The following is a 19,418-nucleotide window of genomic DNA, read 5'->3' on the forward strand; positions in this document are numbered from 1 at the left end:
ATTTAACAATATCCCTCTAAATGAAAATTCTTTAGTTCTTTTGCCATAGTTCTAGCCTCCCTTTAATTTCTCCTCCAGATCTCTGGTAGTCAGTGAACCCATTGATTAAGATACATTTACCAAACACTAAAATATTTTCCCCTTACTTATTGGTCTCTAACTACCTCTTTTTAAGATTGTCTCAAACTTTTAATCTCCATATACAGTTACTACACTCTCATTTGTGTTATTTCTTATTTCCTCCTGCTTAGACTCTTAATATGAGCTTTCAAGGGGAAACTTCTTCTGTTAGAGAAGTGAGGGAAGAACTTTGAATCCCTCTGAGTAAGGGCATCTTACCCCTAATTCTCAAAAGGCAAGGAATTCCGTAAAGATGCCAGTGAGAAAAATGCAGTCGCTGCTCTTTTGTTTTCAAATGTCTTTTTAAGTGGAGATCTATGTGTAGAAGGTATCAGCTAGTGGCATAGGCTGTTGAGCAGGGCATGAATGGAGAATTGCGGCCCTCCAAGCTGGCAATGGGTAGGCTTCAGACACCTAAGTTCTGAACCACTTCAGGCCTTGACAATTAAGATATCCTTGAAGTAAAAATACAATAAAGTGTCACAAATGCCAAGAAAAATGGGAAAGAAGCATTTATTTTTTCCTAAGGAGGAAGCAACTACTAATGACACTATTAAGTACATTTACAGTGGAGCAAAGCAGGCAAAGAAACCAAAGAGCTGAAAGATATTTGTGTAGTTTATTTACATGCACTTTAAATTTTAAAAGGAAAACAAGGACGTTATAATGGGAGAAAATAACATGATCAAGAGATGATTTCTTCAGTTTAAAGAAGAGCAAAGAGAAACTTATATGAGGGAATGAAGGTCCTAAGGAAAAATACTAGTGAAGAACGATGGTAAAGGATGAAATAGGGTAGATGGTAAAAGAAAGTAAAAAGCATGTATATTTTCAAGAAGAATTAAATATATAATAAGTGTGCAACAGCAGAAGAAAGGTAATTAGTGGAAAGTATTTTTTTTTAAAGTAGAAACTTCAGAATAAACTGGTTTGAGGAGTTGTGTCTGATTGTGAGGACTTTGAGTATCATCTGTGAGAATTAGCTTGGCCACTTTCAGCCAAAATCACTTTTCAAACTGAAAATTTTCAAAGAAAGACAATAAGAAATAGATGATATAGTGGAAGAGTTGGAACCTCAATGTTGGGGAGGCTTTAATGTTTCCACTATACATCTCTGCCTTACCACTGTGTTGCATTTCGAAGGTACAACTGTGACGTTTTGTGGTATGTGAATATTTATAGTTTAGGACTGCCTAACTACTATGTCCCTCATTTCATTGTCAAGCAGCAGTATGAAACATTGTCATTGCCTTTTTCTATATGGTATATACATAATATCATCAAATAGCTTTAATGAGTAATGTTTATTTTGCATTGACTCATACTTGTGCACTTACTGAGACTCTGCTATGCACCCTGTATCTACAGACAAGGCTGAACAGTAGGACTGTACTGGCTCATGGACCTAAAGCCTCTATAACACGTCCCAGATTCACGGAATACTCATACTTGCCTAATTGTATGCTTGAATCTGATTAACAAAGCTGACATGCAAATCTCACACAACCATGATCTGCCTATTGGTGCTGACCTGAGAAACCTTGCCTGTGGTGTTCTTTCCAGCAAGTAAGTGGGCTATACGCATGGAATAAAGTACTTCTGATATTCCAGGCTCAGGCAGAGGTATGTGAAAAACACCACACGGCTAAAACTGCTAGTTAGGCACTTGTGAGCTCTGTCTCGGAACAGACATACAAAAACTGGGACCACCACAGCCCTGAACTAAATAAGCTTGAATCCATTGGAAACAGTGGAAATCATTGCCTTTAAGACTTCAATTTGACCCAAGATCCCAAACTCTCTCATTTGGTTCCCTAACCAGTAATATATACTTACAGATGAGAGCTCCATCTCCAACACGAAAAATTATTTTGCATGGCAGCTGGTACCAACCCCTTATATACATTCTGCTCCATTCATTTAATTTTCAGTTTGGGTTTACAGAAAGAACTGAACCCTAAGTTTTATGTTAAAGTAGGACTATGTTTTCTTAATTCCTACATATAATGAACAGCAAGTTACCATTTTATAAAAACAAAACCTCACAATCCCTTATCCTGGCAATTCTTTTACTTGAAACGTAGTTAAAATATACTGACAACCATTCTACTACTTCATGGGGAACCAAGTCAAGAGCTGGGATAAAAATGGTGACTATTATAATGCATTACTGAGATGACTGCAATATGCAATTAGGATGAAGCACTATCTTCACAGACAGTGAATTTACTATTTATTTAATATTTTTTAAATGTCTTGGAACACAAACTTCACAAAAAAGACACCACTGATGCACTCCAGGAAGAGACTGCATCAGAAGTAATGTTCTGCATTTGATTATTACACATAAGCGCTGGTCAGGAGATAAAGTGAAGGAAATAACAGTCTTCAAATATGGTGATTGATTTTATAAATACACCTCGGATTTCAGCAAACTACAATGGAAGACTAGCTCTTAGTAAGGTGACACAGAAAAATAAAAATTCGTTTGAACAATGTTTCTCATACAATAAAAAAAAAATTATGTGTGTCAGGGAAGTTTTTTCCCCTCCCAATTACAAGATTTTATTTCTTCAAAAAAGTGCTTTTTTTTTTTTTTCCTGAAGTTGGTTTGTGCTTTTTTTTTTAAATTGTTTCTGATATACTTAACTCAATCCATATTTATATGATACATAGACCACACAAATTGTTGAAGTGTAAGACAGAAATGGAGATGATATTTTTTAAAAAAAGCTAGTCACAATTGACTTTCCACGCTACAAGACTTCCGATAAATTATTTTTGCTGTTGTTAAAAAATAAAATTCTTTCCAGGTTGCAATTCAAATTCAGGTAACAGCAACTTTTCAATACTTTTATGGTAAATATTCTCTTGATTTTTGCTCTGGCCACTCTAGTCCTTTACCTTTTTATGCTTTCTCAATATAGAATCATAGAATAATAGAATCATAGAATGGTTTGGGTTGGAAGGGACCTTAAACATCATATAATTCCAACCCATACAAATTGCAGAATCAATTTTAAAAGACTTTGAGAACTGCTGGAATTTTTTTTTTTTTTTTTTAATATGAAAAGCTAGTTGAAGATATTTAAGTTTTTCCTAAGATACTTTCTCAGTAATGTGGATTTTTTTTTTTCCTTTACAGCACAATGGGAAAACAAGACTGTGGACACTTATCAAATTTTACACTTCTCTGTCAGGAAACTTGACGTGTGAGTTGTTGCCAAGCAAGGGGGTAATAAGAGATAAGATCATAATCATTGTGCACTTTACTGATATGCTGTAATCAAATGTGGCAGATTTAGGATGTTCAGAAGGAACCATGCTAGAATCTCTAAGCAAGCACTAATGGAAAGGTTAATACGGTGGTAGTTAGCAGACACCAGCAAAAGCAGTTTGTCACTAGAGCTGAATTTAAACCAGGCACATTCAAAGTCTTTAGCTCAAGGGGGCAATAAAAATATAGAATGGGTAGGCTTAATACACTACTTCCTTTCTTTTTTATTGTCTAGCTACCAGAGGGTATCAATAATTTGTTATGCTTCATAATATATTTGGAGGCATCTGTGAAATTCATTCATTTGATAGAATAAATTGGAAGTGTATTTTTATGCTAACAATACAGATTATACAAATGAAAATTGACAGTGATAAAAAGTCTGGATTTCTACAAAGCAGCCGCATGAATTTAGAAAACATAAAATGAAATGGGACAGTCCACAGTTTTAATATCTAAAACATTGATGGCATTGATGTACCTGCTGGTGTATGGCTCTAAAGAGATCTAAATTGTAGAACAAAAGCTGCCAGTCTTTCCTTTTTTTTTTTTTTTTTTTTTTTTTTTTTTTGCATGCAACCATCCCCACACAAAAGTGGCATGTGCTTAAAGCGACGCGGTTCGAATTGCGCGGCTCTATTATTTATGCAAAATGGGTGTTGAGCAGTCAAACTCCTATCTATTCTTCCACATTGCAAACAAATCAATTAAGGTGGGTCTTATTCCAGTGAAAAAACATGTAAAAGGATTTATGTGTGTTCAGTTCTGCAATTTAGATTTCAGTGAGATCGCTTACTATCTGTGAAATTAGTACAACTGTTGTCACATTAATTATAGTATTTAAAACCTGCCTATTTGAATCGAGCATTAGAGACCAATAGCTGATAGCTTTGCAGATTAAGTTATCTGAATGCAGCCAATGAGAAGAACTATAAAAAGGTCTAGGCACTCGAATAAATTCCTCAAGAAGATGAAATCAAAAGCTCTGAGAATCACTGTAAAATCAACAGTGTTTACTTGAATAAAGTAGAGGATCAGGCATTTTCAGAGCACAGATGGAAAACACCAACTTGAATCTGTTTTGAAACAGAAATTCCACACCACCCCTTTGGAAAGAAGCTGTTTGGAGAAGCAGGGTTTACATTAATCAGTACCTAACAATTTTATATACAACCTTTCTAAAATTCATTTGCATAATGATAATCCGCATATGGCAGGGTTTAAGTTCTTTAAGCGGTGTTAGATTTCACTATTTAGTCTTGCCTCGCCACTGCCTTAGCAGCGAATCCTTATGGAGTGTAATGCAGCTAATGAGGTAGCTTTTTAACTGAACAAACTGACAGGTCCCATATCTGCAGAGGCAGCTTGAAACCGTGCCCAACCTCTCGGCTTCCCAAGAGGCTTTTCAAAATTCAATAAATAACATCTGTAGGCGATGTTGGGTGCAGACCTAGCAGAGTGCGTCATAACACTGAGCTGGCAGAACAAAGAAACCATGACGACTGCCAAGTTTCCATGGCAACCGCTGCGAGGCTTGGAGAGTATAATAGCACATCAATCATTGTCCAAAAGAACTTCATTATCAGCACGAAAAAAAACCTTTAGGATCTGTTTAGTGTGCAATTGTGGGTTAACTCACCTCAAAGCCTTGCTCTCTAGCAAAAGTGGCAGCTTCCTGCAATAATAAAAAAAAGAACAGTTAATTATAAAGTGCTAGATAATGAAGAAATAACACATTTTGAAACTCATTCAGCCAGTTTTCCTTTTACACGATTATCTCAATATCCCCATATACAGTTGTTCAATCCTGATAGTTGCACCAAAAGCTTCCCCCTCCTTCCCGCTAGCCCAACAACAGCACCATGTCAACACACTCCACAAGTTCAAATGAAGAAGGTACAATATAGGTTTTTTTCTGGGCGAGGAAAGTTACTGCTGGATGTAGGACTTTAAGCAGGAAATCACTATTTCATAGCCAGGCAAATATCCTTCAGACATATTTTTAATTGAATTTGCATGATATCTCTATTTATGCACTTCATGGGATAGAGGTTTTTAAGCCATTTTTTAAAAAGCATTTGTCGTCTACCATGCATAAAAAAAAATAGGATCACGAAATGTGTTCAAACCCTTGTGGTGGAATCAGAGCATTTTAAAATACTCTGATGTCTTAATCACTGCTTTAGGCAATTTAACTATGTTCTTTTCCTCAAAGAACAGAGGAAACATCAGGGTATCAGAATGTCCTCATTTCTTATTTATATTAATTGGAGCAATTAAAATCTCTTTTGAAATAAAAGCAAGGAGACAGAAGACAACAGCAAAGTTTTTCCCTTATTCACTTTCTACCTCAACATTGCCAATACTGTAGACAACGCTCAAAGTCTTCACATTTTAACTAGCAATCTTCCAGATTATCTTTGCCAAGTGATATTAATAGACGGATAAGGCTCGAGTCTGAATAGCGAGTCGATCCAACTAAACAAAAATAACTACTGCACCACGTCATTTAAGGCCAGCGTCCCTATGACAGCTTTAATACTGCAGAAAATACATACTCGTGGACCTATATGATCTGCCAATTTGGGGGCAATCTAAGAATTTGAAGTGGGTACAATTGATTATAACAACAGTAAGTTGAGGTTAATAAAATGTGATCAGCTGAAAAGCACAACTCCTCAGGCTGCTTCACTGCAGGAACATAAGGCTGACCGGGTTAGCCTTAGCTGATGTTGACAGAAAAACTGAATCATGGTCCTGACAATTGGGTGCGGGCAAGGTTAGCCACTTTGACAATTTACTTACAATTGAATTCCTTCTTGTACATCACACAGTCAATGACATTTGCTAGCCTGGCTGTCAAGACGGAGTGTAGGGTTCAAAGATATCATGCAGTGTTTTCCTAAACCAGCATGTGATTAACAAAGCCTATGCTCATATGAAAAAAAAGGAGCCTGCAAGCTTCCACTATAAAGTGATGCACATACAATGAACTGCAACACAATCAAGAAAGCCTCAAATGGGACCGGGACACAGGAAAAAAAAAACAAAACAAAAATAAGAGAAATAAGGGAGTGCTAAGGGGGGCAGAGAATAGGAAAATAAACCAAGAATTATGTACTGCAGCCAGATTACTTGCTTAACCTCAGGTTTTTGGTCATGCGAGTGAAATCGGAAGTTGCACTGATCTGTCCTTAGGGGATTTCTTTAATGCCCCAAGGCAGCAGGACATTAACATCTGTGTTAAACTATTGTTTGGCCAGGAAACTGGACACCAGTACATTCTTACATCTGTGAAATAAAAAGCTATTCCAGTTAAGTAGTATTTCCTTATGTGGGAGACTTTGAGAGAATTCATCTTAATTTTCTGTACTGGGGCACCCATGCATAGCACATGTGGTTTGAAAGACCTGGCCCTTCCACAGAAAAGTTAAACGATTGCACATTTGCTAAAAAGCATCTTATCTTTGGATTTTCCTGCTAGCGCTCCATCTTTTAGCCTGGTCTGCTGCCCAGCTCCATGAATAATAGCGGCTAGCATACAATCATAGATTTTCCTGCAGTTGACCTCTAATCTAAGGGTGTCTAAATGTGCCACAGAACACCAGCAATCTTAATTTTCTGCTCTTCTATCAACCAAACCTCACGAACAGCTTCTTTCAATAAGGACTGAGCCTACAGTTCCCGGAGAATCAGCATCTCCCTGAATGACACCCCTTCCAGAATTAAGGCCCTTCCAGCAAAACGGAGAGAAAAGCTCACAACACAGCTTTGGAGACGCCAGTTTGGTGTTTGCAAAATGGTGAGAAATGTTCAGCAGGCCCTGAATGCTGGGGCCAGTTCAAAGTAAATTAACCAGATAAAAGCAATGAGAAGCTTTTAGTATCTATTCACAATAACAGTGAGAACAGGAAACAAGCGGACCCCATCTGTGCAGCCCTAGGGCACCTCATACTGAGCTCTACGTATCTAATAAAGTAGTCAGGTTAAAATCGAAGTGGCTGTAACATGTGGAGACTGCTGGGGTTACAGCGGCCAGCCGGGGCGTTCCCTAATGCAGGTGATAATCAGTATGATAATCACTGTATTTACAGGCTTTCCATTTTATATCTGACATTGGAAATCACGAAGAAGGAGGGATTAAGGAAATAAACAACCTACACAGAAGCTTTACCGCTCCCTGGAGAATGCAGCATTTTCATTCATGCATGACATGCGACAACAGCAAAGCAACACAGCGACAGAACAGAATTTTCTTAGGAGGCTTCATTTCACATCAGGAGTTCTTTCAGTTTTGATAAACTTTAGACATTATTCAGTCATTATTCCAACTCAGCATTTTCAGAGCTATTTTCCAATACCGTCTGCATCACATCTCAGTTCATAACACCCTCTCCCCCACCTTTCTTCTTGTTTATACTAAATATGTTTAAAACACTCACACTCCTTTTTTATACACTCTTTTTACTAACCACAAGAGCACATTTATTGCCATACCACCTAAAGTAGAAATGGGATTTGTTAGCAGTTATGAAACGTTCTTTGGCTCATGCAGGTTGGAAAAACAAATCGAAACAAAACACACCTAAAACATACAGCTCTGCTGAAGCAAACAGCATACAGTGCTCCTTAATGGGAGCAACACAGTGTCACCAAAGGTAACACACCCCCTCCCTTTGCACAATAGTGAGCAGTTTGCACAGGAAAGCGAGATAAATTAGAGATAACAATAAAAAAGACAACTTCCGTTAGTACTAGTCTTGTTGTTACATTTGAACTCTCCTGATAGCTGAAAACTATTCCCATTCTTGCACGTATTTTATTGCTGCTGGAGTCCCCAACGTTTAGGAAATGGAGCTGTCTATAATCTACACCATGGCCAATTGTAACGGGGCTCGTTAAAATTCAGAGCGCTTTAATCATCAGCAAGACAAACTCTTTGTTTGTAAGTAAACCAAAACATATCCTCTGAACACAAAAGTCATTAGCATCTGCACTCCTGTGAGTATTTGTTAACACCCTGTGTTGGAAACATTTTATGATTGTAGAGTTAAGATGGCTCAACTTCAATAATCATGTGGTCGGTTTGCCGTATCACACAGAAGGCACGCTACATATTAAATATTCTCAGCACATCCAAATTTTTTTGTTGGTACCAATGTTTTATGATAATTTGATCAAATTATAGCCAAAATGGTAACAACATGCATGTTGGGTTAAATTTAATTCATGTAGGCCAAAATAAAACTCATGCAGTCGCACTGAACAGCATTTAAAACCATGTATTGCTGAAATTAGCTGACAAAGACTGTTCAAAAGCAGCACCAATAGTATTATCTACAATATGCATTTTAACCTTTACACAGAGAAAAGGAGCACTGTAAACTAAATTTGCATTTCATTGCTGAAATCAACATTATCTCATAAAGAAATGATAAAACAGCAGGGCAGCAATGATACCCTTGCACACTGAATGCATTCCCATAATTACACGAGAACACAAATGCAGGAGACTCCGACGCTAATCCCACCCCCATCCTTGGTAGCGGCAGCATCTCAGAGGATAACCTACACCTCACACACGTTACAGCACTGCCCTGTGCAGCTCCCTCACATTCTCATTAATTTCTCTTGACCACTACCCCTGAAAAAAGGGAAGAAAATAAAATGAAAAAAAGCAAGCGGGGAGTGGGGGATTACTGGCAGGTTTTGAGGGAGCTCCTACTGCAGCAGCTGTAAACTTCCTGACTGACCCGAGATAAACTCAAAAAACAAGCTCTGCTCACGTTTTCAGGAATACCACCCCCTTCCTCTGCACAAATCTGTGACTCAGTGGATTCACCCTGTCCCACGAATCAACATAATCTTAAACAACCACACACTCATACAACATGCATAACCGCAGAGGCAGATCCTTGCACTAAATCAGAGGCATCTAGAGTTTAAAAAGAAAAAACAAACCAAACCAAACCAAAACAAAACTTCGGTGGATTTGCTCAATAAAAAACAGCAAATGGCTATTAGGACCATTCGGTGGGTGTTTGCATTTGGTCGAATGACTCCTGCTGGTGTCAGCCATGTTTTACTGTAACTTGAATAGTATCTCTACCACTACACCTTACAAGACACTTTTTACTGCTGAAATCTCCTAAAAATCTATTTAAAACATTTTCTTCTTCAGCTTCAGGGTATTGTATGACTCTCTTCTGAGAAGTATCAATTGTTGTTAGTTTTCTCCCATTTACATTGCTTCCTTGGACACATTAGAGGCTATGTGCATTTTGCTCAAATAATGCCCTTTTTCTTCAGTATAATCATTTAGTGCTATCAATCACCCTGATGAGTTCACCTCTAATCCTGCTATAACTTTGTGTTCTTTATACTGTCTCTTGCTTTTCCACAGCTTGCCTTGCTTGCTGCAACAAAATGTTGAACAAATCTTATCATTAAAACCCTGTTATCTAAACGAAATGCTTAACAAAAAAGTAAAATAAGCAAATGGAGCTATGGGGAAGACTTTGATGCAGGTGATGTTTCTGATATCTACAACCTCATTCTGTGTAAGACTGACTCATAATAGAGACAAGTACTAAGGACTTTTGTTTCTGAAATAGATGTTTTGATTCATGATTTCCTAATGGAAAGCAAAGCTTTCTAAAATAATAATAATAAAAAGTAAAAAACAAAAACATTTCTGTATTAGTTGCCTCATCACAATACAGACACAAAAGTCTTCTGTTTCATTATAACACATGCACTTTTACCTCAGCTTTCCTTAGGTGGGCACTCATCCTTCCTACTTCCCTGTCTACTGTCATCTTTACTCTGTCATCTCTGTCTCTAGAAAAGAGCTTATAAAATTTTCTGCTTTCAGAGCTGTACCCTTTGTTTTACATAGTCCATAGGTATTGAAAACCTCTGATTTCAGCAGTATGTTATGCCCAGTAATTCTGAATACAGGTCCTTAAAAGACATCTTTTGGTAAAAGCTCCCTATTTTTTTTTTTGTCAGAGGATAAGTCATTCATCAGCCATACAGTTCCAAAGAACACTACCATCAAGATCACTATGAGCTTCTGCTTTTGGTCTTTCTTTCATGAAACACCCATCACAGTGCAAGAGCTAAACTGGTTTTTAAGGATGGGGAAGAGTGAGCTGTGCCATGCCACATTTTCCACCCCTCCAGCTCCAGGCCAGTTTACACTAAACATGACCCTGGAAATGGCATTTGTCTTAATGCACAGATGGGACAATGGATTTTTTGTCGCTGCCTTTGGATTATAACAAAGAAGTCATACATTCACTCCCTAGCTTCATGGCACCACTCTCCTGTGCACGCTACACAAAGCCAAACTTACTTACACTTCGTTTTATTGCCCATCCTATTTTTAAGTGAGAAAACATTAGATGCATATATATATATATATATACATACACATAGACATAACAGATCCATGGTTCTTAACACGCAAAAACAGCATGCAAAAACCATTCATCAGCAGCATGCAAGAACTATGATTACTTTCATGGTAAGCAAATAGAGGTGATGTCAAAGCTGTGGTAATGATAACCTTGATGTACCTAAGCAATCAGAGGTAAATACTGTTGAAGACTATCTGATGATCAGTTGAAAACATGACTTGAACGAATGGCCACTACCATTCTCTTAATTGAATATTAATGGATAGAAAATCCATAGGCTGTAGTTCTAGCTGGATCTCTAACCTTTAGTGCCAATGGTACATTTACTGTTCTGCATCTTGTCTGTTAGGGACAAGATGCAGACATTCCTCTTCAATTCAGTGCTAAATAGTCATCAATTGTTACTCCAAACACCGTAGGTTGACCTATCCAGCCTTGTGTGTCACTGTAGTCTGATTTAGACAGGCATTACTTTTAGGTCAATTGTTACTACATTTCACTGTGCAAAAGCAGTACAAGCTTGTATGCCTTTATTAAAAAATAGCCATTTACAAAGGTGTTCAGGGCTCAGGAGGTGAATGTAATTTTATCCTTCTCCCTGCCCCCCAACAGAGACAGTTGCTTTAATATGGGTCGTATGAGAGGTTGAGAGAGAAACAGAAATCTTACGAACTACCCAGCATATTTTCTGAAACAAACACATATCTGCTGAAATTTTGTTCCAGCTGATCAAGTTCGAGCTGTACTTGAGGATGTGTTACAGGGATACAATGCTTCAGTATTATTTTCCTTTGACAAGCACAGAAAACTAATCTTGATTTGGTCAGTGGTGTACACCTGTTCACATTTCAGAGAAGATCAATAAAAGCCGGTCACAGAATGGACAGACCCTGCAGACAGCTTGGGAACCGACACTGAGAATCAGCAGTATCTGAGCAAGTATCTCCCCCTCACTGGCTATTACTGAAGAAAGCACAGCTGGTATCAATTGGATGGGCAGATTATCATAGAGGAACACCAAGGTGTTTTTTTTCTTCCCCTCTTTGCTTTTCCTATGAGTAGTCCCAGACCTGAAAATTGCTTTTGTTCATAAAGGATAACAAGAGTTCCTATCATATCCTAAAACATTTTGTTCAGTTTGCTCCAGTAGTACGAAAGATACTGGTAAATATATTTCCAACACCTTCACTCAGTAGGTGAAAATATAAAATAATAATATCAAAGTGAATATTCAGAACAAGTAGAAATAACATATGGGATTAGACTTGTAATGTTCAGAGGGGGTTCTGGCATTCAACCAGAGGGTTTAGTCTGAAAAAGCCTACCGTGTAAAGAATGAAGAAAAATGTATTTCCTGTCCTGCTCGGGTTCATGCTGGAGCATCTGCATTACGTACAATTTGTTAATATTCAGTTATTTATTCTGCTACTTAGGTTATTACCAGAACTATAGCTCCTGCTAGAATCTTCTATGGAAAAAATCACCCTGAGTCAGAGCGTAATGCCATTACAAGGTCTGCCACAGCTGCAGCAGTGATATGCCTCTGAGCCATTTTGAAATTTTACGATGGATAAAAAGCTATTACTTATATCTCTGCTATACATCCTTACCTAAAGAACTGAACTAGCTATGACTCTGTACATATCTCCCTCCTCACAGATTAGAAGCAGCAAATTAGTGAACTATACTTCCTTACAACATCTCTTTATACAAATGTGTCTATCTTTATCTTAAAAATAGATGCATCATGATCAGAAAACTGGGAGAAGAAAAGACTCCTTTAATCATCACTGAATCAGGAGAACATAAAAATGAACACAAACATTAAAATTAATTTAATAGCTAGAGGATAAGAGTTTTATACACATATAAAAATAAAAGATGCGTGGGGTCTTTTGAAGCCTTTAATGCTGCGCATTGTAAGCTCTTAGTACTAACCTTCTGGCTGAAGGATGACAAACAGAAATAAAAGATTGCATCATTTCCAACAAGGCCTCCTATGATTGCAACCACTCAGACTAGCCTGAAATCACTGACAAGATATTCTCATCTAGCAATTTCAGATGAAGAGAATAATCAGATACTGTGCTAAAAGTGCTGGGATACAGCAGGACTTTATTCCAGCTAGAAGGTTAACACATTTTTAGCAGTAGAACTGAGTTGTTCTATATACTTTGTTTTGCATGATGTCATGCACAGCCATTTAGAATTATAACTAAGGATATGGCACTGGGAACCCTATAAAGAGCAATCATCACATTAACTCTCTTCATGTGCTAGGCTTGCACTGCTTGTTAACCTTACCAAGAGAACAAAATTGCTCACTGCATCCTCCAGCAATAACACTAACTTTTCAACTGATACGAATATTATGCATTTTAACCTTCCAATTAAGTTTGAATCCAGTTGTCTTGAAATTTCTTATTAGACTTTGTTGTGTTATTTCATGCTAATTTGATGATACATTTATCTGTGTATCATATACAGATACAGACATTCAAGTTTTCTCCTTTATTTCCCATTTTACCTACTGCAGTTCCTTCATGGCAGGAAAAGCCTATTCTCAGTCTGTATGGGTGGCTCTCTCAAAACACTTTCATTGTACAGAACAGCAAAATTTCAATCTCACCGTAGTTAGGTGACTGTGGTCCCGACTGAAGAATGTCCTCTGATTCCAGATATGCATGAGGCACTTATAGTCATCTTGGACAGGTTGCTAATTTATTGCAGAAATTTTTTAAAATCTGTGAAAGTTACCATTAGAATTTCCCTGCTTCTGACATAATTGTGAGGACAAGTGTCTTTTTGGTATGTTTGCTCCATTTCTAAAAGAAGCCAACCTGAACCTGAAATGGTCTCACACAGAGCAGAGGATGAAAGAAAGCGTAAGTAAGGCAATTAGAGGGATCACAAATTCCACCACGTTTTAAAGAGTTAATAGAGAATCACAGAATCATGGAAGGGGCCTTGGAAGCTCATCTAGTCCAACCCTCTTCTCACGCAAGGTCAGCTAGAGCAGGTTGGCCAGGACTTGGGTTTTGAGTATCTTTGAGCATGCAGATTCTGCAGGCTCTCTTGAGAACCCTGTTCTGGCACTTGACCACCTTCACAAGTTTTTTCATTACGCTTAAGTGCAATTTCCTCTCTTTCAATTTGTGCCCACCACCTCTCGTTATGTCACTGGGCACCACTGTGTACAGCCTGGCTCCATCTTCATTACCACCTCTCATTTGGTATTTATATGTGTTGATAAGACCCCTTTGAGCCTCTTCTTCTTGAGGCTCTCAGCTTCTCCTCACCCAGTTGGTCTCCAGCCTGTCCATTTGTTGAACTTCATGAGATCGCTGTCAGCCTATTTCTCCAGTCGTCCAAAACTTGGCATTCAAAACTTGACATATTTTGCTTTAAAATAGTAGCTCCTGACTCCAGGCTTGGGATAAAGTCCATGCTGGGCCAGGCAGACAGGGAAAGACTTTGTCAAAGACTTTACTGATGTATGAAGAAAAGTCATGTGATTGTTAGGATAGAAAAGACACAAGTAGAGATATCAAGCAACTATGATCACACAGCAAGGAAGGATAGTCAGAAACTACAAATGAACCACAACAAGTTGCTCCAATAAATAAGAAGCAACTCTCAGAGACTATGAAAAACTCTCAAGCCAGCAGCTGTTGGCCAAAGGGCTACTGGAATCAACATAGCAAACCAAAATCAAAGAAAATGTGGAAGTTTGTTTATGTTTTGACCACTGAACTTCACCTAAATATTTATTTCATGTGGGTTATAAATTTGGCTTGATTTGGGCAGCAGACATGCAAATGATCTATAAGCAATTTATTCATGCACTCAAATCACTTATTTAATTATAATTGCTTTCTCTTTTCAAAATTAGCTTATGCATAAAGATCACAACTATCACACTGGTTGCTTTCAAAGATGAAAGTGAAACTTTTCAAGTAGGGCTCAAAATTCCTCTGACAGAAAGCATCTATATGCTTTCTCAGCACTTCTTTCTACTTTTAAGACACCACACTCTCATAAAAAAGAAAACGAAAATGATATAGTAAAAAAGAATAAGATTATGAATATGTATGAATTCCTATGAAAAAAAATCTAACTCTCTGCTAAGCAAGGACATTCTCCTAGTGGCACCACTTGTATGTGCTAAAGGATCATAAAAACATATCATAGTTTTCTAGCAATAATGTTTAAAAAAAAATACATACAACTAACTTACTATCTTTGATTCTACCATATGCATGTTCTCTGTATACTCCAAGACTCAAAGAAGATTTTATAATCCTCCGCTATACTTCAGAACAGTTACCATTTTAACCTCTACTTCTGTATCTTGAAAATGCTACATTTATTTTAGGATTTGTCTAACAACTATTTTTTAGTTCCTGAAATCACAGATTGACATTATATTTTAACATACAGTTATATATTTACTTAATATATGCTGGCATATTGCAAATGAACCTGAAATGTACCTAAAATCGCACAAGATATATTTCTTATTTTATTATGTGATATATGTAAGCCTGCAAATTATTCTGAAGCTGAAATTAGTAGTGGTAGTAATAGTAGTAGTAGTAATTCAGTTTTGGACAAGTTATTTTTAGCTGTGTACTTGCTCAAGCCCTTCACTACAGATTTCTCACACCTCCTGAGTGCTTAGAAGTGTAAATAATCTTTTTTCTTCCCTCTGCCTGTAGCATTATATTTGTATTTAAATATAACAGAAGCTATCGCAAACTATTTAGCTTGCCTCACCCTTTCCAACACAAGAGACTCCTGGAATTTCTTCCACGATGCTGCATCTCTACCATTTTATACAAAATTTGAAGAGAGCTCTAGGGTCATAGTAGTACTGCTCTTTTGTAAAGACTGCATTCTGATTTAGGCTCTTGAAAATGTATTACTTTCTCTTATATGAGTAATAAATAATTTTCTAAATATCAGGCAACAAATGACTGGGAACATTCTAAAACAATGGTGATGTGCTTTCAGAGCAAAAGTAGTTGCATTAACAGCACACCATATGCTGCACTGGAAGCTTTTTAAGAGACAGCTATTCAGGGACTGAGAAATGAAGAAAAAATAGGCTAGAACCTCTGAAAAGTGGCACAGATTTGTAGAATCTCCTTAGTTTGAGGTTTGTTTTTCCTCAAAGAGCTCGGAGAAATGTAGTGCTCATATATTATGGTAAGACAGAATTGTTATAAACAACAAGCTAGAACTTACTCAGCGCTAGCTGACATGTACGTATTTTCCTAATTCCTTGTCTCTTGTTAGATTTTTATATCACCCTGTCTTCTTTCAGTCAAGTTAACCACCTCTCTCCAAATTATGTTTCAAAAAATCACATGCCCTACTCCAAAGGCATTTTGATCTTAGGTTTAGACCATGAAAACAAACAGTTTATTTGGAGTCTGGCTAGCTCACATGGTGAACAGTGAACAGTTTGCAGAGGATACTGTGCTAAAAGTGTCACTTTAAAAAAATAATATTGAAGCAGTTCTTTACAAACATGGCACTTGTCCAAAGCACATATGGAACATTAAATATAGCCATAAAATTTTATGCACCAGATTTGACCAAGGTCTTGAGCTCTAATTTATATTTTCTCCATTTTGCTGGAAGACTAGCTGCATTTGATAAAGCTACTTCATAAGGACTCTGTTCTCCTAACATTTACACATCACACATCTGGACTTGGAAAGGGAGTTTGAGTAAAAGAGCCAACTAATGCAGATCTTGTTTACATTATGTGCAATTACTCTTGTGTCATGAATCTCCCTGGGATATCAGAATGTGCTGAAGACACCCCAAGAATATGTACTTCAAATAAGAATGCAAGAGCCTGGGTGCTTCTACCCCTATCAATGAGCTCTATACACATGATCACATGAGAAAAATCAATGGTATTTGTATTTTCTAATAATGTTCCATTTCATTTTTATTAATTATTTGCATGTAATTATAGCTGCCCTCAGTGCCTGAAGATCTCTGTTTGGATTGTTTTTCTCTCACAACTCGCTCACTGCAGCCAAGGGAACTAAGTGATGGCAGTTGCAACACTCAATTCAGTTACATAAACACATCTTCCTTGCCAGATTCCCCTGCGGTGTTCCCATTTCATGAAATAAGTCTCTAGCATTTTGTAATGTACTGTACCAGAAAGTTTCTTTTCATGTGACAAAAAATTAGGTCCTCTGCTCCTGGCAGCGGAGAAGCATGTGTGTGAACATGTCCCTGGAATCCACCCCAGACCATGTGGCTGCACCAGCAAGAGGACAGAGAAGAAACACAATACTCAAGTAGCTGCAGAACAAGAATTGGTTGTCAGACTTCAGGAGGAGACAGACAGCCTCCATCCAGAAGATGAGCCAGGTTTATTTCTAAGTCTGTTGCAGTGACAACACATGTGAATGCACATTTTACCTTCGCCATATACAATAGGCATGTTCTTTCCTATTAAGTATATTTGCCAATAGAGATTAAAAATAAAACACAAATCTGGCCAGCTTATTCCTACAGGTATAAACAGAGTTCTAAGTTTTAACATCATAGCTGGAACACTCCTGGCTATGAAAACATGTGGTGAAAGTGTAGAGACAGAGTGACCAACCTAATCAATCACACAGATGATCAGCTACACAGAGACGGGGCCTTGTGGACAAAGTTTTCCACCGAATCTACTCAGTACCATGAAGCTAAGTGGTCATACTCAGTTGACTTGCTTAAATGAAGATCAATTTTACATTTTCATTTTCACACAGGTTGTTCTCCATGTGTTGATATGCTTGTTCAGTAATTCAGTACTCTTCTCCTCTTAAGTTAAATACATTTTCAAAGTAAGTCAAACAGGGGCAAAGAACTGTTCCACTACAAGACTGTCCATAAATGCACATAATACAAATCCAAGTTAAAGTTTTTCTGCTTAAGAATGTGCTATTTCAGTTCAGGTTAATTTTCCTGTGTAGTCAACTCCATGTAAAACTAGAATGACTGAAATGTGGGATTAAGCTTGAATTCCTGTGAACAGACTGCTTTTCTTCAAATACCCACAACTGCTACATGCATTCAGGTTATCTTGCACTGTCTACACATTAGAAAACACAAATCAGCTATAGGAAAGGAGAAGTCTATATCCGTGGTAAAAGAGCTTTCACCTGTCAGTGTGGAAGCCTGCCACTGCCCCAGTGGATAATGCTGATTTGGGAAATTTTGGTACTTAGCTTCTTCCCTATTCTATCGGTGTTAGAGAGTTGTACTCCAAGATATACAAGATCACCATCTAAACTCTTAACAGTTTTGCCATTAAATAAATGAGATCACTTCTAAAGTAGAGCAAGAAGTAGGGAAAACAAAAACAAAACAACAACTTTTTGTGATGCTATTTTAAGTAGCATTAAATAGCCAAAAGGTGGGTTTATTTATAAGTTTGAACTTAAAATGAGAGAAAATATCTGCTTGAATACCACATATTATTTTCCTGGAATATTGAAAGTAGGTACCAACTTTCCACACAAGATGAAAGATTCAGTATATACTAGTGGAGTCTCTGCTGATAGGAGCCAGTGAAGCTTTTCTTTCAGTTTGGTGGCAAAGGATTTACAATACCTGGGATGCTAGCAAACAAAGATCCACTTGCACCAATTGCTTTTCACCATAAAATGTTCTGTAAATCAATATGTTACTGTTAGTTTAGAGAAGTAGGTGACACCTTCAACTTCTACTTTTAGTACTTGTGCAGGAAATAATCACAGTTCAGGTGGCATATGAGTATTCTGTATTCCAGAACTAGCAAAGAAATCTGGTGACTTGGTCATTGCTATGGTAACTATATTTCTGTAGTGAACACTGAAGTAAATAGGTACATAAAACATGTATAAGTTGTCACTATGTAAGTTACTGCTGCCCTGGAGCCGCAATAATTTGCTTCCTTTAAAGTACTTAAATCTGGTCATAAATACTTGGTATCTCACAATGTCCTATTATTTCAGGAAGATGACAAGGCTCTTCTTACATAATATAGTGCAAACACACAAGCAGATTGATTTATCAAGAAAGGAACTTTTTGGAGAAGTAATTCATTGGCCTGTAAATAGCCAAGTATGAACAAGCTTCCGGCTTGATGAAGAAAACTACACCCGGGCTCTTATGTACCAAGGCAAGGTTGATCCATTGTGCAAAGTTTGAAAGGGTAAGCTTATTTCTCCACCTCTGACAAATGCAGAACCATTTTTGTGTAGAAAGCTCCATCTTTTTCTCTCAAGTCTTTCCCTTACTCTTTTGTTTCCTCTTCTCCTCACCTAATCCACCAATGGCAGAGATGTGAAATTAAGGAAAGCCCAGTCTGCACACTGTCCTCCTTTAGCAGATAGAAGGGTTTTGCTCTCCTTTCATGCTCTTCATCACATACAATCTTTGGCATAGGGAGGTCCTCCTGTTGTCTCTAGCCGAGCAAAGAAGTACAATTTTTATTTTTTTTTCATACACAGACTAATTTTGGAACAGTAAACGCAAGCTGCCACATAGTGATGATGAACTGATACTCGGAGAAGGAAAGCACAGATGTCTTCCAATTTAGA

General features: G+C 37.5%; 1 protein-coding gene across 2 annotated transcripts in view; it reads right to left on the reverse strand.

Moving 5' to 3' along the window:
- The window catches only part of ADK (adenosine kinase), a 278,657-nt gene that overhangs the window by 43,002 nt on the left and 216,237 nt on the right, over positions 1-19,418 (reverse strand). For both annotated transcript variants that reach the window (XM_032190900.1, XM_032190901.1), the window contains exon 8: positions 5,037-5,072. In XM_032190900.1, the coding sequence (XP_032046791.1) occupies positions 5,037-5,072 (36 nt within the window). The remainder of the gene's footprint in view (positions 1-5,036; positions 5,073-19,418) is intronic.

This window comes from Aythya fuligula, chromosome 7, assembly GCF_009819795.1.
Source record: "Aythya fuligula isolate bAytFul2 chromosome 7, bAytFul2.pri, whole genome shotgun sequence".
In the NCBI taxonomy this organism is placed as follows: Eukaryota; Metazoa; Chordata; class Aves; order Anseriformes; family Anatidae; genus Aythya; species Aythya fuligula.